The sequence below is a fragment of the Athene cunicularia genome (assembly GCF_003259725.1).
Source record: "Athene cunicularia isolate RWA chromosome 19 unlocalized genomic scaffold, athCun1 chr19_part1, whole genome shotgun sequence".
Classification (NCBI taxonomy): domain Eukaryota; kingdom Metazoa; phylum Chordata; class Aves; order Strigiformes; family Strigidae; genus Athene; species Athene cunicularia.
The window spans coordinates 9,122,378-9,147,343 of NW_020799124.1; the positions used below are offsets into that span (position 1 = coordinate 9,122,378).

Here is a 24,966-nt window from a genome sequence, read left to right on the forward strand (position 1 = left end):
CCTGTGATCCAGAGAACTGGGATGTTCCCGATGAGTCCAACACCAGTGACATCACAGGCATTGACAGAGGGCTTGACTGTGGTCAGTTTTTGTGTTCTGTCCTGCCAGATTTGGGTGCTTGACCCACTGGAGTTAATTCTCACCTTCCTGCTTTGTTCTGGAGACAGACAGGATTTCCAGAAGCAAGTAATTAACTTAAATAAAAAAAATCTCTTACTGGAAACTAGGGGGATAAGTGCTCTTTCATGTTGCAGTGTGTTTCCTGGGAAATAGTTGTTTGGGATACTCTTCATGTAAAAATCACAACAAAGTCAACCAGTGGCTGCTTCGCATCCCTAGCCAGAGCTGCAGTAACCACCCAAGTACCAAAAGCAAAACCCAGTGACAGTCTCCCCTCCTCAGGTCCTGTAGTCCTCTTACACAAGCAGCCCTCTTCTGAGTAGAATGATAAGACAAATCTCTGAGGAGAATGTTTATCTTGTACTTCACAGCCAGTAACCAACATGATGGTAAGAAACAATTCTCTCTGCTGTGTTCCCTGGATGTAGTGTTTCTGCTGAAGGTTAGGCTAAATCCCATGGTATTTCTCACAATATGTAGGTTTTGAACAAATCCAGAACACTCGGGTGTTGAGCGTGGCAGGCAGCATCCCTAGAAGCTCTTTGACCAAATAAATTAAATGTACCTGATATCTGGACATATGGATTGAGTTTTTGCACCTCTGATAAAGAAGGAGCTGTGGATTTAGCCTTGAAATGTAGCTATGAATTCAACCCATTTTTGATCCTGGTTGGCAGTGTTGATGCTGTAGTACTTTGGAAGCTGAAAAGCAATTGCAGGAAAACAAAGCCTTTTAAGAAAGGCTTTTTATGGTGGAAGACCGTGGTTTGTAGGAAGTATTAACCTCTTCAAGGATTATCTCAGCTCATCTCCTGGAACCTGCATCTTTCCTTGAACACCAGTTGGGAGTCAGTTTGTAATTTGTCAATATTAATTTAAGGCTAATAGCTAGAAGTAAGTCTAAAATTCAGATCTGAACTTCCTCAAAGTGCAGAAAAATTTTGGATTTGAGGCTCTGAGTCATTGGCTAGGCAAATCAATTTGCATGAAATAAGAAATATTACAGGACCTGATGCAAATTTAAAATTTAAGGACTGTAGAAAAGTTGATATAAATTTCTTCCCTGATTATTTTTCTCCTCTCTTTTCATGTGTTTTTCCAGACTTGGAAAACAGCAGGATTGTTAGATACTGAGCAAGAATATCAGATGGACTATGATAGTTTGGCTGGGAACTTGAATGTCAACCTCAGGAGCCTTGAGAGAGTTTCTTTGGGAAGTTCACAGATTAGTTTTGTAATAGGTTAGCAGCTTTAGGTAGCCAAATTCTGATGTGCTGCCAGCACTTAAAGTAATTGCAAAAGTTGGTGTTGCTGAAGTTTCACTTGGGGATTTTGAGCTAGTGTAAATTGAGGAACATTCATTGGTATCAATGGAATAATTATCCTTGTAAATAAAATTAAGCCTGGAGCTCTGTCTCAAAATGTGAATCTGAGCTTTGCAGAGAGCGGGAGAAGCCACTCAGTACAAAATTAAATTTCTTTGTTTTTCTTATTAGGACGCATTCAGCTAACTTTTGCACTGAAGTGATATTATTTGGGGGGTTGGTAATGTTTGGGTTATTGAGTTCACATCTTTTTTTCCTCCTTCAGGGGTCAAATAGACCACATAAAATATGGAGTAGGCTGAATATATCTGGTAGTTGAGATCCTGACCATCTGTAAATACATGTATAATGATACCTTTCAAGCTATAAGAGAAAACTTGGATTTTTACAAACTTCAGTTTCCATTGTTTGTATGCAACTAACCAAAACTTCCTTTATTGTAGGAAAGGGCAGAAAATCCTTAAAACTGATTCTAATAGAAAGAGGGGGAAGCAAATAATTATATGGAAAATGAAAGGCAGAAAATGGGGATAAAAAAATGGTTCTGATCAGGTTTGTTTGCTTTTTGGTGGATCCAGTTTAATTCAAAGGAAAATAATGGGTTTGTAAGCTAAAAAAAGGGGGAAGGTCAGAGTCTGCATGCATTTTTCCCATGCTGCCTCTTCTCTTTTATTTATGGGAAGTTTTACATGATATTACAGTGGTTGTTATGGAGTCCTGAGGTTTGCCACCAGATGCAGTTATATTGTACTTCTGCTTTAAAAGTGAAGGGCACTGAAGCAGTGCCTTGAAGTCAGTGCTCCTAGATTTGGGCTGGTTACATAAACTTCCTTCACTTAGTTTAATCATCTGTCTGAAAAACAGAAAAAGCAAAACCAAAACAGTCCTGTTTTCTTGCGTACAAGGCTATCAGAGTTTTAGTGTGAAAAAATCACTTTGAAATTCCTAACAGCTCTATTCAAACCTGTTTACTGGTTTAAATCAAACTGATTTATATAATGGTTTGGTATCTAAATTTCTCTGATTTGCTTTGTGCTGTATATTTTGGGTTTACCAACATGCTCTATGCAGTATGACCTGCTTTTTTTCCCCGCTTAGTGCAGGTTTCAAGCTGTCTTCGGAGCAAAAAGAGGATGAAAACTTGCAACTCTTTTCAATATACCTTGTGATTCTTCTTGAGGAGGGATGTGGAGAATCATTGCAAGGTCTTTGCATTTTCTTACATGGTGCAAGGATCTTGTACTGGTGGTCTGCAGCAGTGGGAGCTTCGCTTTTTAAGAAGTGTCTTCAGTATAGTCTTGATGCAGGGAGTCACTGAAGCAGCTTTCTAATGCAGAGGGATGTTTTCCCAAATTCCATTTTTTTTGTGAATAGCCACTACGAGTACCATGTAAAATCCCGTAGTGACCATTTTCTGTTTGGTTGGATTTTTCCTGCTTGTTTGGATCTTTATTCTCCTCCTGTTGTGAACTGCCTTTCCTTGTCTTGTACACTGAAGATAATGTTGCAGCCTTCTCTTTCCCTCTTTCTCTCTCTTTTTCTCTCTCTCTCTCTCTCTCTCTCTCTCTCTCCCTTCCCCTTCTCCCATCTCCACTGTTCTTTTTTTCCTTATGTGTGACCAGACTCAGACGCAGTTGGAGCATGCCCGAATACGGGAGCTCGAGCAGAGCCTGCTGTTTGAGAAGGCACAGGCTGAAAAACTCCTCAGAGAATTAGAGGACACCAGGGTAATCGACCCCCACTTGCCCTGCCTGCAGAACAGTGTGCTTATCCCCTGCGTTGATGCTCGTGACACCTTGCTTTGGGTTACTTTCTTTTAGTTTTTTGTGGGGTTGATTGATTTTGGCTTGAATGAGGCTTCCCCGATTTTTTTGTTGTTGTTTGGTTTTTATTTGCTCTCTCTCCTGGAAATAGTAGAACGATATAATTTCTAGCTTTGCTTCTTGTGTGGGGACTTGTTTCTCAGATTGAGTTTGCTTCTCTGCCCCATGTCACCATTTGACATATGAGCTCTTCACAATTCATCTTTCAATTAACATGCCCGAATAATATCTGCACCGTGCACAATTCATTCTGCCTTGAGGCTCCCCCAGGCAGTGATAGGAAGTAACATTGCAATCAGCATTCCCTTTGCCCCTCCTCCAGTTGTGGGAGCTGCCATCTGAAATGGAAGATACTGGTGAGTGCAGGTGGACCAGCTCTGATCTGTGGCCATGCCTGCACCGGGACAGGCTGCCCAGACGAACAGCGCACTGGATCCTAAAAGCAGCCAGGTGTGGGAAGGGCTTTTTCATGCTGATGTGGTGTGGGAAGCAGCAAACTTGCTACAGTGAGCTTGCTTCTCACCAGTGGGTTTTAGAACTACAGAAAACACAAATGTGAGGTTCTCAAAAAGGGCTACATGGTTTGAATGCCCCCGTACCTATCTGAAATAAAATCCATCCAGCCTCCTGGGCTGATAGTTAATGGGGAAGATGACAATTGAAATGAAATGGAATTGATCACTTGTGTTTTGGCTTGATTTTCTTGCTTCTGCATTTTCTAGTATCTCATCTAGTCAGATCTCTTCTTCTCCATCCATAGTTGCAGCACCCTGAACTCCCTGTGAGTAGCAGGTAGTTCAGCCCTGTTAGGTTACATTCAGATCGTAAGACATTGATCCATAGCCCCTATGCTCAACGTTAACCATGGCCAGATTTATTGTTTTGCATCCTCTAGCCTTCTATGTTATTTTTACTTTGCTAATAAACTCTAACATGTACTCACGTGTAAAAATCCCTTTTCCTTTTTACACCAGGGTAAACAAATTATGATGCAGAAGAGAGGTCTGTAGGCTGAGGATTGCTGAGCAATAAAGGAAACATGATATGCTTAATGCTGGTTTCAATGCTTGTGATATTCCTGCATGTGCAGTCACATTTCCTCTGTGCATCATCTGGCAAGATGCCTAGTCTAGAAATATAATGCCCTTTCAGGACATTATTTTTCATAAACCACTGTTGCTCTCTAGCGAATTTCAAGGGTTGTTTTGAAGATGTGTGGTTTTCTGTGGAAAACAAGAGGTTCATATTAGAAAAAACAAATTGCAATTGGCACAAAGACGTAACTTCTAGAGTTACCAGTGATGGTTACCCTGGTGCAAAACTACTCAGACTGGAAGGTGCTGGGTATTCTTTTCCTGTTTATTTGAACTTTGACTAATGTACTCTGGATTTACTTCCACTGGGGCACACTTAGTAAAAGGAAGGCTGCAGCAGTGAGCGGTGGGGACTGACTTTGTCTTTTCTGTCATGTTGCAGTTAACCACGGTAGCAGAGAAGTCCAGAATCCTGCAGCTGGAGGAGGAGCTGAGCCTCAGGCGCAGCGAGGTGGACGAGCTTCGGCAGTGCCTCAGGAGCTCTCACCAAGCAGAGACCCCTGAGCATAACCTTGGCTTGCAGTCAGAGGCTCTTCGACTACGAGATCAACTGCTGTCTGCCAACAAGGAGCATCAGAAGGAGAGCAGCCAGCTAAAGGAGAAGTATGAGAAGACATTAAAGAAGTACCAACAGGAGCTGGAGAAGCTGAAATCTGTCAATGAGAAGTACTCACAGGAAATCGTTGACCTAAAGCATAAAGTTCAGCAAGCCACTAATGAGAACATGGGGCTCATGGACAACTGGAAGTCCAAGTTGGACACGTTGGCTTCTGACCACCAGAAGTCTCTGGAGGACCTGAAAGCCACATTGAACACAGGCCCTGACACCCAGCACAAGGAGATTGTGGAACTGAAGGCAGTGGTGGAGAGTATAAAGATGGAGCACCAGCTTGAGTTGGAGAACCTGAAAGCAAAGCATGACATTGAGACAGCTGTTCATATAAAGGAGAAAGAGAGTCTCAAACTGAAGTTGCAGGAGGCTGTAGATGAAGTGGAAAAAAGCAACAGCAACTGGAAAATGCAACTGGAAACAAAAAGCAATCAGCACCTTCTTGAGCTCCAAGATGTGAAGGACAAGTGTCGAGATGCTGAGCTGAGAGTGCATGAACTGGAGAAGCTTCATGGTGAATATAAAGATCAGACACAAGCGATAGCTTTCTTGAAAGAGCAGATTTCTTTGGCTGAGAAGAAGATGTTGGACTATGAAACTTTACAGAAAACAGAAGCCCAGAGCAAACAGGAGATCCACAGATTGCAGGAAAAAGTGCTTGTCTTAGAGAACAAGCTGCAGTCCATGGAGGCCCTGCATCCTTCTCAGCATGCAAATGTATGACTTCTGGGCTGTTTTTCTTGTTTATCATCACTGTTAGTAACCCTTCCTAGGAGTAGCCCTCAGCTGCTAACTTGTGCAATTTTCTGAGGCTTTTATGCCTCAAAGTATCTGAACGTTTTTATCTTCCATTGATAGTCCTTTTTCTACACTGCATCTCCCATGCTGAAGGTGTCTTCCCACTCCTGAAAGCCAGTACAGTGGCACAATTAGAAGAAATAAGAGTCAAGAGAAGCAAGTGGCCACATCTGGGCTTGAAGGCACACGAGAGCTGTGGCAGCAGAATAGGGCTATCGTAGTTTGTTAGTGGTCGGCTGTCATCCTGAGCAAGCAGCACCCTTAGCTGAAAAAGCATCATTTTTGTAATACAAGGAGCTGCAGCAGCCTTAGTATTACTGAGAAGGCCCTTTAGGGGTGGGTGGAGGACAGGGTGGAAGAAGAGTCATTGCCTGGGCTGAGACAGTGTGTAGCGTGGTCAGAGCGCCCCGGTTAGGGGCTGAACTGATGGGCTTGGGTGGGAGGTGTGTACCAGCAATGTGGCGGAGGCAGCTGGGGAGGCTTTGCAGCATATACAGGAGACAGGGGAATGTTGACTTTAAAGATTATAGTGGAAGAGCTGCTAGCAAGGGTCAGGATGGCACCAGGCTGGGGAAATAAAATGCTTGATTGAACATGAGTCCTGAGCCTCCAAGGGAAGGCTAGAATAAGAGCAGTAATAATATGAAGAGGTCAATTTTCTGTGGCCTTTATGTCTTTAAGTCATCCTCCCTTTTTTTTTTAATGACTGTTTGCGACAGGATGCCATCCTGCCTTTGTGCACAGCACAGGGACACGGGGCTGGCTTTGCACTAGAGTGAGGGGAGGGAGATGGCTACTCATGGCTCTAGGCTCGACCCCTGTTTGTGTTGGGTTTTTGCTCATTTCTCATGCAAAATCCAAACTTACAACTTGTCCCTATGGGGATGCAGAAAATGAAAATAAGCTGTGAAACATGCGCATTTTAAGAATACTCATCATTAGCGATGTTCCAGGCTAACTTGGCTCAGTGAAGTGAATACAGTGTCTGTGTTTAATTTGCCAGCATGAACAGCCCCACTGATATCAATTGCACCTCTAGGCAGCACAGTCAAGCCCATGAATTGCTGTTGGCCAAGTCAGAGCTTCATGGCTGCAAAAAGGTGCATGGGACAGGAGAGGCAAAAGCCTGAGGAGGAATCTACACCGTTAATGGTGTTTCAAGGGTTGCTCAACATGTTTCATCTGCTACAGACAGTCTGTACAGCCAGGGCCCTGGAAAAAGTGGGTTGTATTGCAACATGTCACATGTTATAGCCAATAATCAAACAGGAATGAATGTAAAAAGCTGGAGGCTTGTTCCAGAGCCCTTTAGATAAATGAGAGGGCTCTGGGGGATATTGATACTGGATTAGAACCAGGGAGTCTCAAAATAATTATTTTTACTATGTTGATCAAAATCAGGAAGATGTTACTCAAAGGCTTGCATTTAGTCTATCACAGAGCAAACTATTTTTAAATATGACTGCAGTATTAACTATCCAAATATTTTAAACAAACAAACATCTCCAGTGACCATCTTTCCTAGACCTTCAAGTGAGAACCACAACTGAGCTTCCAAAGAGCAGTTAAAAATAGTTTTTCCATACCAAAAGTACATCAGGCAGTGTATTTTCCCTCTGGATGTGCTCCTGCTTCTGTGAGAAGTATCCCACAGCCCACTCAAGCTCTTGGGGACTGACATGGGGGCTTTCAGGTGTGGTGGTCACAGCAACTGATGTGGGGCATGTGCTGAGGTCCCACCAAAGGCTGCTAGATGTGAAGAGGCTTGAAGGGCTGAGTTTTGGTCTCTGTAATGGAAAGCTTGGCCGTGAGCTCTGCAGTCTCTGTTTTTTCATTGCAGTATAGGCAAAAGAGGATGAGGAAAAGGTAGAATCCTCTCTATGGACCAGCATTTTCTTATTATTTTTATTAATGTATTCATTCTCTAGTAATTAATATTTTATCAGTGTTTTATTACTGTTTTTATAACTTTGAGCAGTTAGATTCTTCAGAAGTTGTGGAACTTGTTGTCTGATAGGTCTCAGGCTGAATGCCAAAGGGCATTTGCAAGTGAGTATTTGCCATGATTAACAAGAAGAGACTGGTCCAAAGGAGAGCAGCTCTTCCATCACTCTGCCCAAACCCTGACTGTGTGAAAGCTGGAACCAGAGCCTGTGGGGAAAGCATGGTCTCTCTTCCCTCCTGGGTGAATCTTGCTGTTGTGCTCAGCTGCCTGTTGTGTGTGGGCACTCACAGATGGTACTGGTTAGCCTTCAGTAGTACCCAGCTGTAGAAATGACTCCTCAGAAGCCTTTGTTTCCCTCTCAGGAAGGATGTAAAACATCATAACTTGGGCACTGGATACACTTCTGCTTTGAATGGGGCTTTATAGTTGGTAACTTTGCTTTGAATCTGTGGATAAAGGGTTGTTTTACATAGCATATTTTACATTTATTTCAGATGATTGAAACTAACGATATTTCAGAAGAAAAGATAAAGATGAAGCAGACTTTGGAAGGTATAAAATTTTATCATTTTTTCCTGGAACACCCTGGTCTAGTGACTCATCTGCCTTCTCTTCCTCTAACTTTCTGCTCTTGCAGGGAGGGCTATGTGGAAGGGCTTAGGAAGCTGTTTCTGGATGGCATTTGTTATCTGGCTTTTTTTTTTTTACTTCTTATCTGACTGAGTGTATGCAGGGGTGGATGTTTTTACTTGTTACATGCTCACCATGCAGATGGTGCATGTTGGAGGCAGATCTGGGGAAATGGGCGCACTTCCATCCCATAACCGATTTTTACAGCAGGTAAAATCCAGATGTTAAATATAATTTGTTCATAGGAGAGGACTGCTAACAGTAGATATTAATGTAACTGGCTTAAAATAACAGGAGTTACTTTCTTATTATTAAGATTACTATAAATCAAATAATCCTTTTAACAAAACAGAATTTATGCACTTGGAAAATTTGTTTAAAGTATCTTTGAAACTGAATTGTACTTGGTCTCCCTCATAAAGAGAATGTCGTAATCCCTCGTCTGAGAAACAGCAGACCTGCAAGATTGTGTCTGAAGGATTCAGGGCAGTTCCAAGACACTGAAGGTGCTTCCAGATCACATCTTCCCTTGCTTATTCCCAGGAAACTCATTTCCTCATTCTTCCTTCAGGTTGGGGTTTGTTGGGGGTTTTTTAGCAGAAAACATTATCAGTGTGGATCACAAAGGGGATTTCTAAATAACTAACGTGCCACCTCCCTTTTTGAATGGCATTTGGCTTATGGTGGCATAATTTTTTTCTCAATTATTCACCTCTAAGGAGTCTGTTCTCTGAAAAGCCCTTGTTAAAGTCCTGCTGAGATGTAGCAGCCTAAACAGAGGTTGCTGAGGACTTTTACTGGCCTAAACTCCACTCAATAGAAACGTGGTTTAGTTTGAGTGTGCCTCCAGCTGTTTGTGGATTCATAGAGGTGTTTTATCCTATTTCCATCTGCCCTTAGTGCTAGCTAGGCACCGTCAGTCGGCCTTATCGCTGTCTTTGCAGGTACAGGATTACATGTATGTTATACCATGTTGTATGCTGATGGGCAGGTAATTCCTGCATAGTAAGGGCAGAGCAAAACCAGGTCCAACAGCCACTGCTCTTAAAATGGCCACTTGGTCTGTGTGTGTTGTTTCCACACTGAATAAGTCGTATAGAGATGTACTAAAACCCACCAGTTAAGGCTTGAGCCACAAAAGCACTGTACTTCAGATCTACAGCTCTGAGTGTGGAAATGCGTCAGTTCCAGAAAACACGTCTTTTAAAACTGTCTCTGCCTTCCAGTGTAGGAGGTAACACAAAAAATGTGCTGAAAGTTCCTTTCTGTGGTTTTTATTAATGTCTTCTTTCCCTTTTTCCCCCCACTCCTTGTGGTTGCTTTCTTAAACCTGTCTGATGTGGCTTCCCAGCTGTGTATCCTGCCTCCTAATGCCTGGGTGGTGGTGAGATGCAGTGAGAGGTACCTGTTGTGTCTCCTGCTGCTTCTCTGCCCACGGAGGGTACCACCACCACGTCCCTGTTGCACTGACCTGTGCTGTGCACTTGACACCTACCTGATTTGCAAGAGCATTTCCCAGGCTTCTAATATTTGTCTTTTCATTCTCCCACAGACCTCCAAGACAAGCTGAGTAAAAGAGACAAAGAGGTGTCATCACTGGTGTCCCAGACTGAAACTCTAAGGGCCCAAGTAAGTGGTAAGTTTCCCTAATCCAGTGCTGGTGGGAACTAGGTATTTCCTTGCTCATCCTCTCTACTGGTGTTAAACAAGGGCCCAGGTACCAAAATGGGCTGGTATAAAACATGACACTGTCTTTTAATGAATATCATTGGTAAAAATTGGTTCAGGACTTTCAGTCTTTTTTCAGGAGTTGAGCACAAAGACTGTAGAAGATACTTGTATCCTGTGAGGGAGGGTTTGGGCTCACTGCATGTCAAAAGCTGAAACAGGCAGAAGTAAACGGAGCTGGGTGTGTTGTTTCTGAGATCCCCCCCTTAAACAGGGCCAGATCCAGAGCTAGCGAGGTCTGTGCTGTTAGGAGTGGGAACTGGGAAAAGGCAAAAAGCAGGAATATAAATCAAGGATTAAGTGACCTTTCCTCTCCCTGTGTCCTCTGCTTCTCATAGCTCTGGAAAATAAATACAAAACAGTAGAAAAGAAGGCTGATTCGCTGTTAAAAGAAAAGAAGAGGCTGGAAAGTGAACTGGAATCCTTGACCAAGAAAACACACGATGCTTCAGGGCAACTGGTCCTGATTAGCCAGGAGCTGCTCAAGAAGGAAAGGTCAGTCTGCAGGTCTGAAGGACAGAGGTGGAGACGGGGCGCTCTGTGTGTCTTCATGTTTGTTCAGGGTGCTGTAATTTACCACCAAAAGAAACCTAGAGACTGAATTGTTGAAGTCCAGCCCTAGCTTTCCTGTTCTTTAGAGATGTTAATGTAGGAATTTGGTTAAAATTAGGGGCTGTGAATTATCTAAGGGACTGCCCTTTCACTGCCTGCCAGGAGCTTCGAGATGCTGACTTAAGTCATCTACAAGCCAGCTAAGCTGGCCACTGCCCCGCTCTGAAATGGGGTGCAGGTCCCAGTCTCTTTAAAGCTGGCGCTGTGGGGAGGACAGGAGATCTGAAGCCCCCACAGTGCTGGGAGTTGGGTGAGGTTTGCTCGCTAGCCTTTCCTTGGATCTGTAGCAAAGGTGGGAGGGAGCTTCACAGGACTCCAGTGATGTGTGAGCTCCAGAAATGTCTTCACCTTTTCATGCTGCTGCTTCCAGGAGCCTGAACGAGCTGAGAGCGTTGTTACTGGAGGCAAACCGGCACTCGCCTGGGCCAGAGAGGGACCTAAGCCGGGAAGTGCACAAAGCCGAGTGGCGGCTGAAGGAGCAGAAGCTCAAAGATGACATCAAGGGGCTTCGAGAGAAACTGGTTGTGCTGGTGAGGGCACCAAAACCCTTCCTGGCCTTGGCCTGGGGGCTGGAGGGCTCTGTGTTGCTCATGGGGGGGTTCTAGCCTTTCACCCTTGCTCCAAGTCTTCATGCTTTGTTTTGTGCTACTGAGCATCTGATGGAAACTTCCTTATCAGCCCCTGTGAGCTGTGGCCTGGCTTAGTGGCACGTCATTAAGCAGCATAAATGTCCATGTGTCCTTCTCTAGCATTTCTCTGTTCCCACAGGATTTAGATCCATAAATAGAGCTAAAATTTGTGAGAGAAACTGAAGATTGATCAGCTACCCCACGTTGTTGTACACATTCTCTGATCTAGGAATAAGTAGTGTCCTCTAAATCCTGTGTACTTCAGTGTCCCCCAGTGGTTGAAATGTGAATAATTTATTTGAACTCTGCTGGGAACAAATTGGAGCTTTTGTTGATTGCACTTAATACGATTGCCTTCAGAGTTGTGCTCTGACCCCACCTGCTGTTGATATCAAAACGTAGTTACAACAGTGAGTTACTGTGGATTTCTACTTCACTTAATTTCTGTAGTTACTGCCTTTAATCTAACATGTTCCTATTTTTCCTTTGCTGTGCAAGGACAAGGAAAAATCAGTAACAGATCAGCGGCGATACTCCCTGATCGACCCCTCGTCAGAGTCGGAAGTGATCCGGCTGCAGCACCGGCTGGTCAGCACGGAGGATGTGCTGCGCAACGCGCTGGAGCAGGGCCACCAGATGGAGAAGCTCATGGAAGCGATGAGGCTCTCCTCTGAGAAAACACAGGTATCAACAATCAGTTCCCAGGTCGTTCAGCCCCCAGTGGTCATTTGTCGTGAGCAACCTCCTGGGACCTTGCCCTGTGCTGTGGCTGTAGGGGGGGTGATGCAGTCAGCTGGGTCCCTTTCTCTCTGCTGGAAACAGCCTGGCAAGACTTTGTTCTGTCAGATGTAGCTTAAAGCTAAGAAAAGCCTTGCTAGCTGGTAATTACAGATCCTTTTGTGCTCTGCAAGAATGGTTGCTAAATGTGGTGTTTTGGGGAAGGTTGCAGTGTGAGTAACTGTTCTTCATGTGTGCAGTGATGTGTGGCTGCATATCCTTGCAATACAGGTACTTTATAATACGAAAACTGAGAGTTTATGCCATCCCTTTTCTTTGAGAGGTTTATTTCCTTGCAGTCCATAAGCAGAAACTTGGGAGGTGACTCTGGGAAAACATTTTCCATTTCTCCTACCAGGTCCTGGAGGCATCTGTATCCAATCTGGGTTTGCTAATGGACCATGAATGTTCCCGTTCCAGTTACTGTCTTCTCTTCCCAACTTCCTCTGGTCTCCATTTGTTTCTTCTGACAAAAGCAAAACGCTTCTCTTGTTTGTCTTGCATCCTTCTTTGTGAAACTGAAGGCTGTAAATAACTTGACTCTCCACATTTGGCTTGTTCCATCTCATACCTGTGGTGTTTAAGCCCTGACTGATTCCTCCTGCAGAGTGACCCTTGTGCCAAGCTTTGTGCTTCACGTCCTTTATTGCTATTCTAGCTGTATTTTCTCTTGTGTTTGCAACTACATTTGTGGGTTTCAGTGCCCAGATGCACCAGTGCTCCATTCATACTTGCTCATTTAAATTCTTAGCTGAAAAATGTCTTTCTCTTGCAATACTGAGCTACAATTCACATTCAAGCAGACTCCTTAGGATAGTACAGAACAAGCCACTAGACACAGAGAATGGGCAGAGAGCTTGTTTTCCCTGATGCAGATCTGTTGTGATAGGTAATCTGGGGGGTATCAAGTCTTTGCCTCCCATGAGACTGTCTTCTGCATTTTGCAGATACACCAAATTGCTGTTTGCATTGCAGTGGTCTTGCAGGGAGGCAGTCAGGAGTAGGGTGCACAGTAAAAATTGCAGCCCTGAAAGCTTTGCTGGCTCAGCTGAGCATCTGTGTGTTGCAGGCAAGTCTCTTTATATCCCGCAGTGCAGCGGCAGCAGCCGTCTGCCAGCACCAGACAGGACAGCTGTAGTCGAGATGACAAGTTTGTGGCAGTCCAAGACACGCTATAATCCTGTCAGTACCTCCAGAGTGACTTTAGCTTCTGCTGTAATTGCTACGTGTCAAATGAAAATGCATCATGACAACCTTATCTGTTAGAAGCAATGGGAGGGGTGGGGAAAGTTATTCTCCATTTGCCTTAGTGCTAAGCCCCTTGAGAAAAGGAAATCTTCCCTTTCACATTCCTCTCCAGAGGTGGTGCAGGTGGTTGTTATTTCTTCCCCAACCATAGAAAATAACTAATCTTACATAAAGTGAGTTGGAATGAACCTTATGAGGTCAGCTAATCTATCCTTGGTATTACTTTGATACTTTCATGCTTAAGAGATCGTAGAGATACGACAAGATAGTATTATGCCTTCAACTACAAACCGTGGTGCTGAGAGACAGAGGGAGGATTATTGTGGAAGCTAGGCTTCAAACTTCTATTGATGTCAGATTTTTCAAGTGCCTAGTTACAAGGAAGGCTGGATCAAAGCTCCCTAGCTTTGGTGTGATATCTGTTCATCCTTCCCCTTGTGAAGGGGAGTTGTTAACCGGGGCTTTCAGGCTGAGCCTGAGGACATTGCTGGCCTAAAGAGACCTTGGTGCAATAGTCAGGGAAGTGATGGTTCTTCCCCAGCAGCCCCGTTCCTGCTGTGACCCATTCTGCACTACCTTCTGACCTCCCATCTCCTCTCTGACAGCTGCAGCTGTTGCCCAGGATCTGCCTTGGCAATGCGCTCCCTTTGTCTGTAAAACCTTCACTTTGCAGCACGCTCGAGAAGGAAATCTCCAGTTGCCACAAGCTGCTGCTTAGTCAGCCCCACCACGCTCTGCAGCCCTTGGGGTGCGTGGCTGGCCTTGCCGTTGGACAAGGAGATGCAGGAGTGGGGGGACCGTGATGGCACTGTGTCTTCGTCTCATCATTGCATAATTGCTGCCTTGCTCTTTCTGTGCCTGCAGCTGCAGAGTATTTCTCCTGTAATAGAGGAAGAGGATCTTTGCCATCTCCATGTCTTGGGAGACCCTGATCTCACAGCTTTGCAGGAAATAACAAGGATTTGCCACTCAGGCCTTTTCTTGGAGAATTTGCACTGATTGCTCTGGGAGCTTTGTTATTTAATTTCAAGTGAATTGCACCACTTTGTTCATTATTGTGACCACATATTAAGACCAAATTTCAAACCTAATTCCTGGTATCTGGTAGCTGCTTAGTGCACAGATTGGGTGTGCTGCAGCCAGGGCAGGATATATTGCCTCACGCAAGGTCTGAACTGCCTGTTATTGTGGGTGCAGACCCCAAGGATGTGTTGCTATAGCAGCACTATTCTTGCCATCCATCCAGGTGGGATTTGCTGCCTGGCAAACAAGTCAGGCTCTCAAAGCAGAGTTCGGTGGGTTTTTTTTCCTTCCCAAACTAAACCTCTGTCCTGTATGGTTGATTATGCACCTTTCATGGTCATGGTAAGAACGGAAGCTGGGTAGCAGGGTTTGCTCTAATGATGACTTTTAAACCTTGCAGTCTTGTCTCCCCATAATATCTGGTTTTGCTGCCATCAGCAATTCACCAACAACTGTGAATCTAATTATCAAGACCCATCTTGACATCTGGCATACTGTGACTTCAGGCTGCAGCTTTCTTCTGTTGTCTGTGCCAGTTGTATTGTCATTTTGAAGCTGAAGGGCTCTATATTATCCCTGCTAAAGAAACATTATAAATGTTTAAAAGTTCTTGTGCTTTCTAAAGATAGAACAGCCTGTCCTGGCTACCAGACTTGTCCCCAGAGACAGGAAATGGGGAATGGCAAATGTCCTTTTCACTGCTGGGATGTTCACTGGGCCGTGTTTTGTAGCTAACGCTGCCCTTGGCTTGAAGGTTTGTTTATCAGGATTTAAGAGTCTGAAGTGAAGAGTGGGTCTGTGTCCTTAAGGAGCTCTGGGGATGTTTTGTGGCTGGGAAGGATGCAATCTGGCATGTGGGTATTGGGCTGGGCTGCAGAGGGCAGGAAGCTTCTTGCCAAAAGTGGGGTGGGATTTTTGCATTCTCCTTTCCTGGTGTCGAGTGGGCTGCTAAGGAGGGAGATGGCAGTCCTGCCAGGCTTCAGCACTTGGAGACTACTGGTTTTGTCTACGTGTCCCTCTCCAGTAAGTATCATCCATTCTCCATTGCAGACTGTTGGAAATTCTGGGTCTGCTAACGGGATTCACCAGCAGGATAAATCCCACAAGCAAGAGGTAAGTTAAGCAGAATGTTGTTCAAAACAGTGACTACTTCATGTGATTTCTTGCTTCCTGTGCTGGGAACAGTCCTTGAATGGAGGCAGTTCTGCCAGCAAAACGTGACTGTGTCACTCCCACAGCGAAAGCCAAGGGACTTTGCACAATTCCAGTTCCCAAGCATGGTGGGAACTTCACCTTAACATTAAAACACTTGAAGCCATCAGGAAGGTGCCAGTGAGATGCACATGGAGGTGCAATGAGTGCTTGCTCTGGGAGAAGCAGCGGGAAGGGAATTTCCCCTCAATGCCTGTATGACTTTTCCTGGCAGCCCCAGTCAGAACTTGCTCGGTCTCAGATCTCAGCTCTCCCTTTTACATGGGTGGTGTGTGTGGGATGTGCTGTCCTGGTCTCTTATGGTTTTCATAATGTGGGGCAAGACCTGTAGCCTCAGGCTTCCTCTCCTCACAGGCAGGATGGAAGAGGCAGTCAGAGGAAGAGGCAGTGTGACTTAATGGGAAGAGAGGGGGGTCAGGATGTGGCAGGGCTGGTGTCATTCCACTCCATGCCTCAGTCTCCTTTTCTATAAAAAGACCTCTGTACTTGCCCTCATTTTGCCTGACAAGGTCCCTTTTCTTCCAGGAGAAGCTCTGATAGCGAAGAGGTGAAGAGGATCATTTTGCATCAGTATCAGCTCCTGTGCACAGTCAGGAAAAATAATACTACATCTGGCTTTAGCACCTCCAAAAGACCAGACACAGTATTTTCACTTTAAAGCAGGACAATGTTTATAATATACTAACTGATGTAATCAGGACAATCCTGGAGTCCAGTTTTCCAAGACAGCCATTGTTCCAGGAGGAAGCAGAAAGGTCTCTCTGGGTTTGGTTTCTTACTTGTATTGGTTTTGACTGTGGAATTTGTATTGCTTGAGCTGCTCTCGTCCCACCAGCTGACATGATCTGGACAACAGCCACCCCGACTGGCGGCTGAAGTGTCAGCAAGTCCCAGTAGCCCCACAGGAGCTCTAGAGGGATTTGCTTGTGGTGTTCAACTCCAAAGCATGTGCCCAGAGGCTGCATTTCCCACGTGATCTGTCCCTCCCTTTCCACCCACCCTGGTGTCTGGAAGACCTACACAAGCGAGTGAAACCTTCTGGGCTGACTGTTCACGCTGGCACATGTAGTCTGAGGAAGGCAGGGCGTGGGGACGTGTTTCCCTCCTCACCTTGTAGAAGACATCGTTGTTCTAGAGCACGGAGGCTGCACTTAGTATTGTGTCATAGCATGTTGTGGGAAATAATCTAATTTCAGAGGGCTATTTATTCTGTTTCTCACCCACTGCTGTTTGGAGAAGGAGCTGTGGTGGCTCTGAGTTTAGGGACAGCCACACTTGGTGCAGAGGGATTGCTGAGCAGGCCTGCTGGTGCCCTGGGCCACATCCAGGCTGCCCAGCCTGGTCCCCCTCACTTTTGTGTGTTTTATGGGGTCTTTTTAGAGCACAGGATTCCACCGGCAGCTGGATCTCAGCATCGCTGGCCTGAGAGCTCTATCCTGGCTGCAGTCAGTGTGGGACAGATGCCTTGAGGAGATGGCTCTCTCCTTGCCTGTTTAATTTAACAGCTAATTGGGGATTGCCTGGCCGTTCTGCAGAGCTATCCTTGGCCCTTTAGTATGATGCCCACCACCTACTGCCAGGAATGAGGTGGCAAAGGTGCTACTGTGAGCATTCCTGCAGTAGTGGCTGTCTGTATTTGAGGGGTACAGCAATCCTCTGTGTGTGACCTGAGCACGAGCATTTGGAGCAGAGTCCAAGACTGGAGCCCACACAGCTCTTGTGTCCATACACAGCAGGGCAGGCCCAGGCAAAAGGTCTTATTCCTTCTTCTGAAGGCTTTACTCTTCTTTTTAACCTTGCACCACAGCTTCCAAGGTACATTAGTAAGGTGGAGGAAGGGGACAGTAAGCTCTTAAAGATGTCAGAGTCCAGTTCAGATTTACTGTTCAGTACCACAGGGAAGAGTCACAGCAATATTTTACCCAGCTTCCCCTAGTCAGTGCCTGACTCCAGTCTTCAGAAGCTCTTGTGTTACGATGGGGCATCTGTGAAAGAGGGTAAGACAGAAGAGACCACAGAGAGGAGATGTGAGCCAGGCCACAGCAGATGAACATCACAGCATGTCAGCTGCACTCCTTTTTGCCCTGCTTTCCTACAAACTTGTGTTAGTTTTTCATAATGGGTTTCCAGAGTCCTACTTCCTTGAAGAATGGGCAGTCAGAAGCAACCTGGGAAAGGCTTGGGCTTTGTGGCTGTAGTTCTGCCATGAGGAGGATGTTGCTGAATCTGGGCTGTGATACAATACTGGACCCTTCTCACTTGATTCAGGATTGGTGATCTCCCTCCGTTCAAAGGGAGGAAGAGAGAGGAAGGTGATGTCAGGGGAGTAAATCAGGTCAGAAAACAGAGCTTAAATCTGGTGCATGGCAGGGGGAGCCAGAGCTTGGGGTCTAACTGGCTAGAGATAATTCAAGTGGGATCCATCCTGTCTTGTAGAAGTGTTTCTTCAGCTCTTACTAATCACCAGAAAGATTGCCACATCTCTGCGTAGCTCTGGGGCTTTCCCAAGGGATCATAGGAGTGGTCTCCAGAATCCTCCTGGCTGATGTATTCATCTCCTAAGTGATTTAGGAGAGTCCCGGAGGGAGTGTTCGTTGTTACAGCCTGTGAAAGTGATACCTCACTGGGAGCTGCTGTTTTTAAGAATTTAGGGCTGGTGTTTCCCATTGCTCTCCTGTTGTCTGGATGGTCTATGAAGTCACTCCTGCGGCTGCTACTGCCTTGAGTGGAGCTGTCAGAGGTCTGCTTGCAGTGCCGCCTGTCTCCAGGCCCAAGGCTTCGTGGGCACCTCCAGGTGGGAGAGCCCATTCTGGTTTGTAACTTATTTTCCCTGATAGGTCTTCTAGTGACTTGTGGCCTTTGTCTACAGAGGAAAGATGTGTGCATTTTCTGCCTGCCTTGATGAACCTCTGGCTCTGCACAGGGCAGGATCCCTCAGGAATGGTTATGGGGACTATGTATTTGGTTCTGTTAATCAGATCTGAAGTTGTCAGATGGCAGTGGTTCAGGCTGGAGGAGTTTCTCCTCCTGTCTCCTCCCAGGGACCATCCCCTGTGAGCGGCTCAGACCTGTGACTCTTCCTGGTCAGTTCTGGTGGCCGTGCAGAACAGCAGCACATAGGCCAGAGCAGGTTTAAAGTCAGTGCTGATGGTCTCCTCTGGCTGTAAATAGCTGTGCTGGTCCCTAAGGATTGGCCAGGAGCTGGCAGCACTTGGCTTTCTGCAGAGGCTCTGTGGTCTCTGTGTTGCAGGACTCTACCGAAATGGGTGGCAGAGCGAAGCCAGGCCCCTGTGTCCCCCCCTGCTTTTGGGTGCAGGTCCATGGGAGCTGCTCCCCAAACAGGACTGACTACAGTGCTGGCAGATGTGCTGTCACACATTGTCAGGGTTTCAGCTCAACCCTCTGAAGTGGCCAAGAGGGGGTTTGGACACCAGACACATCCTCACTCTCCAAAACTGGCACAGGCTTCCCAAGGGCACCTGCCTCTGGCTGCCCTTCTGAGGTTGTAAGAGACCAAACTAGGGACAAACTTGGAAAGGACAAGGAGGAGATTCCCCAGCCCCTCTATTTATTTGTAAGTTTAAGTGCTATTTTTGCCTTTGTGGTGGTGTATAAAGTACTTCACGATATTTGGTCTTACTGGCTTGGTTCTTCGGGGGAGATTTTCAAGGGCATTGGAGCACTGATGCACCCATCTCCTGTTGTTGGTCAGGGGCTGGTTCCTGTTTGTGCCTTCACTCCCCCTTTGGCTTCATCCTTGCTCGATCCCTGAGAGCTGGTCGGGGGGGGGCTGAGTCCTCACCAGCCCCTCTCCCAGCTCCTGCGTGCCATGCTGGCTTTGCCTCTGGGAGCCGAGTCCCGAGCATCGAGCCTCGGAGCACCAGGGTGGGGAGCAGGAGCTCAGTGCTGCTGGAGCCCCCGGGGCCGAGGGCAGGACTGGCAGCCTGCCCGTGAGGCCAGCCCCCCCGGCCGCCTGCGCTACCCCAGTGGTGGGCGATGCTGTTCTGCTGACAGCCGAGACATTACACAGTGAAAAAAGTCTTTGGAATAGAGACTGCTCCATGTGTAGTGATTTCTGACCCTCTAGACCAAAGGGAGAAGAATCAGATGTGGTTGTTGATTTCAGCTTTATCCCTCCTGCGGCATCCAGAGAGCTGGAGCCAGGGGCAGCACCGTGCCGGTGCTGATACCAGCCCAGGCTTTACAGCTCTCGCCTCTCCCCAGCCACCAGCAGTTCCTCTGGCTTGCAGTAGGAGATGCATGAGGGTTTCATTAAAACGAAACGATGCAAATGACACTATAAAAGTCTTAACAAAAATTCCCATACTCCGTTGTTCGGCAGCTTTAGCAGCTCAACACTATCTTGTAGGGAGTTATTAATACACTAAGATCCTATAGGCCTCATGTAAGTTACCAGAATAAAGATGATACTAGATGTATAAATGGATGATAACCTTTTACCCGTACAGTATGTATTACAATTTTGTAGCTTAGTCATTTTTTGGCTATCAGATTTTGTTAGTACGATATAAAAAAAAGTTTGACTGCTAATGTCTATTTTGTTATTTGATTCATTTTATTTCTTCTTCTGTACAAAAGCTGTACAAATCTCAGTCTGTGTAACTACTACAGATATGTATTCATGTACCATCCACCCGTGTCCTGGCTTGCTGGTGTGGTGAGCTCGTTACTAAACAATAAAATCTGTGGCTGGAGTCGGGCACCCTGGGGCTGCTGGGGGTGTGTTAAGGGTGTTTTGAAGTCCTTAAGTCCTGATGGAAGTTGCTGGGGGGGGCTTTAGCAAGTCCCTCGCCCTGAGCCCCAGCAGGGACCTGGAGCCATCAGCGTTTGGGCAAACACCCCCGAGGCCACAGACCCCTGACCTGGGATGCACCAGGAGCCAGCACCCCGTGTTCCCTCTTCTGCACCCCGTGCAGGGGGCAAGGACCAAACATGGGCTGCCTCCTCCCTGCCTGCTGCTGTTGGGTATCTCCTGAGCTTCACAGTGACGGTGCTATTTATTAATCCATTATTATTTTCCCTGTGTTAATCTCTCCTGTCCCTCTCTGGCACATCCCCAACGCCCTGAGCTGAGGAGTGTTGCAGTGTGCTGTGCTAGATCCACCTCACCTCAACACTGGCACCTACTCCTCTGAGTGGTGCCACCTTGATTTTTCAGAGGCAGAGATGGTGTTTGGGTCATCCTCATCCCTTCCACCTCGCTTACTGCAGCCCTTTAGAGCACAGGGACAGGGAGGTTGCTGTGGGTCGGTCCCAGGAGGGAGCTGCAGTTGCTGCCAGGGTCGATGCCAGCCCCACGTGTGGGTCCAGGTAAGCCACGCTGCTCCCCAGTCCAGCATCCTGCCCCTCTTCCTCCATCTTTCCACCACGTGGATCCTCTGAGCATCCTGGGGTTACGCTGTCCCCCATGGGGCAGGGATGGGGGAATTTACTCCAGGGCTTGCTGCTTTTTTCACGGTACAGCATCAAGGTACAGTTGGGAATTTTCTTGACTGGCCCTGGCCTGTGCTCTGGCTCAGCAGCACTCCGTACAGCAATGAAACGTCCCTTTCCCACCGTGTTTTCCTGCACCCATGGCCTGTAGATCCTTTACAGAAAGGGAGGGGTTTCCCAGCATTGCCGGATACAGGAAAAAAATTGAATGTTTTTTTTCCTTCCTCACTGCTGCTTTTCATGGACTTAAAACAAAATTGTCCAGGGATTACCTGAAAGTTTTAAACTCTTTCCAAACAGCTGGTGAGGTTTGCAGATGGTGGGGTTGATTCCAGAGTGAGGCCCCAAGAAAATTACAGGTGACTGACAATAGCACCATGAAAACTGGCCATGAAGCCTTACTCCAGAGCTGTAACATGGTTTGTACAGTGTGATCTATGGTATCCTGCTCTTTCTTTTTTAAGGTGTTTAAAGAGATGTCAAAACCAAATAACGTGAGACTTTCTGTTTCTTCACCAGCTCCCTGGCCCTGTGCACTGCAGGGTCTCAGGACAGGCAAGAACGGCGGATCCCTGGGCCACTGTGCTGCTTATTTCTAGAGCCAGTGCTGGTGGCATCTGCTGCTGCCGGATGCTTCACTGTCCTCCAGTGGCTGGAAGGAGAATAATTTATTTGAATTTGGAAGACATGTCCGGGCCCAGGAAGATCAATCTGGGCTCAGCCCAGCAGCGGTGCTGGGCAGGGAGCTCCTGAAGCTGTTACTGTCCTTGCGCTTCGCTTTCGAAGGCGGCTGCTGCTCACTCACATCAGGTCCTAAAATGCTGGAGGGTGGGATCTGCTCCCATCCAACCATGGTGTGGGGAGCGGGGTGGTGGCTCCCGTGTGTGATCCCGCTGTCGTGGCTTGGCCCTGGCCCCAAATAGCTGCCTGGAGGAGGTTTGTGACCATCCCTTGGTCAGTCCCCTGTTTGCTGCCGAGGCTGCCAGCGAGGGGGAGGAGCACGCCGGTGGGGACGAGTTGTCCCCACGCTGGCTGTGAGGTCACCAAACAAGTCCCCTTTTGCAGCTCACACTCCTGGAGGGAGACGCACCTGGGAAAAGACAGGGTTTGGGGACAGGAGGCTTTATCCAATACAGCTGGCAGAAAAGAGTAAGGTTTCCATCAAGCCAGCCCTTCCCTGGGCTCTGGGTAGGGGCTGGGTGCCCCAGGCGGGAGACAAAGGCCATGAGCACCATGTCCCTGCCCAGGGCAGATGACTCCAGCTCCATCTTTTACATAGTTCCACTATATAATTCATTAATGTGCATATTTACAATCAAGTGCCCAAGCGCTGGTATCTCATAGAGATAACACTGTAGCACATGCCTTTGTTTGCAGACATCACATTTCGGTGCCGTTAATCGTACGGTAAGGATTAATAAAACATGAAGTTTAAAGATGCCTAAATCACAGTGGGGGAGCTGGTAATCTCTGCCAACGATAATATTTGCACTTTATTTTCATCCTAGCATCCAGCCAAGGAGCAGAGCCTGGGCTGGGGAGCAATACCGCTGCCTGAAAATGGGGGAGGATGGCACTGGGATCCCGATCTGCTCCTTGGGCATCATGGGTGGCTCAGAAGAGGCGACGGGTGGGACATCCCTCCTCATCTGTGTTAGTGGCCTCCTTCCCCTGGGATGCTGTGCTCGTGGCCAGGGTTGGACAGGTGCTTCGGGGATGGGTTTAATCCAGTGGTGAGGTAGGGATGTGACAAGAAGTGGCCTCTCTGCGTGGGACACGGGCAGAGGGGACATCTCTGCATCGATGGGGCTGCCCTGCTCTAACCACACACCCTGCGGCCACCCGTGGTCCGTGCTGCCCCAGGACCTGCCACCCAAGGGCACGTCCCTTTGGGATGTCCCGTATGGAGGGGGAGGATGTACCAGGTCTCTGCTTGGTGCTGGAAGACCTGTGGGCCACCAGTTCTGCTTTTGCAGGGGCTGCCCACATCCCCTCCCTGCTGCAGCCCCAACACCAGTGAGCCCAGCTTGAAGGGGCACCACAGCCCAGCAGCCCCAGTGCTGGGACTGGGGCTGGGAACGTGCTGCTTCCCTGGCACGGCTGTTTCCTCCCCATCTTTTTGCTGCCTAACAAGCATCCTTGTCAAAATAGCTAATTTCCTTCCAGAACAAAAAGTCACCTGAATACATTTGGAAGCTGTATTGCACTATCAGGGTAATCAGAATTTAATTTGATGCAGTCAAGGCTCTAAAAAGATGTTATCAAGGGGAACATCAAAGCTGGATTCCTGCGCTTGGAAATGCAACTGGAATGCTTAGTCCAGATTTCTCATTTTATCGGAGACTTTCAAAATATCAGTCTAAACAACAAAAAATGAATATTAAGAGTATTTGCAAATTAATGTCTTTTGTAGCTGAACAAAGGCCACTGTCTAACCTACTTCTTTTGCATGTCTGGGACAGTCTTTTATTAAATCCTGCTAATTATACAATTTTGTTGTGTCTAATCATTTCTGCACTTGCAGAAATTAAAACTGAAGCTCATTTCCCCATTTGTTGCACCACGCTGCTCTTCAGGGTCCCAATCCTGCAAAGTGAGGCTGCTCCCTCTCAAGGCAGTGCAACCCCGTGGGTACAGAGATGGGGGAAGGTGGGATGGGGACCTGGGCTGCTGCTTTCTCTCCTGTCTCTGTGTTAGATCCTTGGGGCTTTGCCTTGTTCACAGCTCTCAAGAAAGCTGAGGAAAAGCTCCAGCTGTTATCAGTGAATGTAGTTGTGTGACAGTTTCAACTTTTAAGTACAATTTCAGAAGGAAGAAAGGCAGCTCCGGGCCTTTTGGGTGCTAAGGTTGAAAATGTGACCAAAATGTGACCCTGGAGACAGGGTGCTCCTTTTTGGGGAGGTTTCTTTCAACCTGGGTGGGCCAGGCTGTGTTGTAGCAGCAGCTGGTGCTGGGGCAGGGGATGGTGGAGCACTTGACCATATTCACTTCAAACGCCATGATTTCTGTGCCAAGCTCAGGCTCTTTTTCTGCCTGGTGTGTGCCAAGCTGGCCAGGGTGGCGGGTGATGGCACAGCAGCCCCTGCCCAGTGCTGCAGCCATTGACCCCTTCTCTTCCCTCAGCTCCCGTTTCTGCAGAGCCCAATCCCAAACGCCCTCATCCCCCCACGCTGGGGACACGGGGCCAGACCCGTCCCCAGCTTTAGCCCTCGGAAACGTGGCAGGGGAGCTTTGGGGGAAAGGAGGTTCAGTCAACTTCGTTAGGGAAATAGCATGGATCTTGTGTTCAAACCTTTGAAGTGTTAATTAAAAAGAATTATGCAAAGGAGTGAGGATTTGAAACATTCATTTGAATCTCAATAAGGCATCTGTATTAAAAATAGCAGTGGGATCAACGAAAGATACAGCAGTTTTGGAGCGAAACAGTCCTGGCATCCCTGGTGCTGTAGGGCAGCGGGTTTCTGCCTGCTCCCTGCCCTGAACGGGCGATGCGGAGTGTGGCACAGCGAGAGCCTGGGAAAACACTTCTTGCCTAATATTTAAAGATCTTAAAAGCCTCTTGTTTAAAAAAAGACCCAGTGGGGTCCAATGTGGCGCTTAGCTGTAGTACATGGGGAGGGAGAGCGGGGTGCAGGGCTGGGCCCAGCCTGGGGGCACCGGACACAGGGCACAAGGCACGTTATGCAGACAGCAGCCCCCTGGACACCCCCCCAGCACAGCCCCTTCCAGGGGAAACCAGGGGGATGCGCTTCTCCAGCACAGCTCTTCATTAAAACCCCCAGCATGTCCTGGCCCTCACTCATTCCAATAAAAAGCATCCAGGGTATTAATTACCAGATCGGCAGATAATGTCGTTAAGTTTACTTTTGCACTGCGCAGACCCAACGGGAATGTCAATGCCTCCTGCCCTTGGTGTCGGGACTGCAAGGGCATGAGCG

General features: G+C 47.2%; 1 protein-coding gene across 3 annotated transcripts in view; it reads left to right on the forward strand.

Annotated features, from left to right (window-relative positions):
* The window catches only part of CLIP2 (CAP-Gly domain containing linker protein 2), a 64,151-nt gene extending 43,854 nt beyond the window's left edge, over positions 1–20,297 (forward strand). Inside the window, exons 8-16 of one of the 3 annotated variants that reach the window (XM_026861463.1) lie at positions 3,068–3,172; positions 4,745–5,689; positions 8,210–8,267; positions 9,898–9,981; positions 10,412–10,568; positions 11,056–11,215; positions 11,813–11,998; positions 15,413–15,475; positions 16,100–20,297. In XM_026861463.1, coding sequence (XP_026717264.1) covers positions 3,068–3,172; positions 4,745–5,689; positions 8,210–8,267; positions 9,898–9,981; positions 10,412–10,568; positions 11,056–11,215; positions 11,813–11,998; positions 15,413–15,475; positions 16,100–16,111 — 1,770 coding nt within the window. In that variant the 3' untranslated portion in view covers positions 16,112–20,297. The remainder of the gene's footprint in view (positions 1–3,067; positions 3,173–4,744; positions 5,690–8,209; positions 8,268–9,897; positions 9,982–10,411; positions 10,569–11,055; positions 11,216–11,812; positions 11,999–15,412; positions 15,476–16,099) is intronic. The other 2 variants (XM_026861464.1, XM_026861465.1) reach the window with 2 other exon arrangements.
* The last annotated feature ends 4,669 nt before the right edge of the window (positions 20,298–24,966 follow it).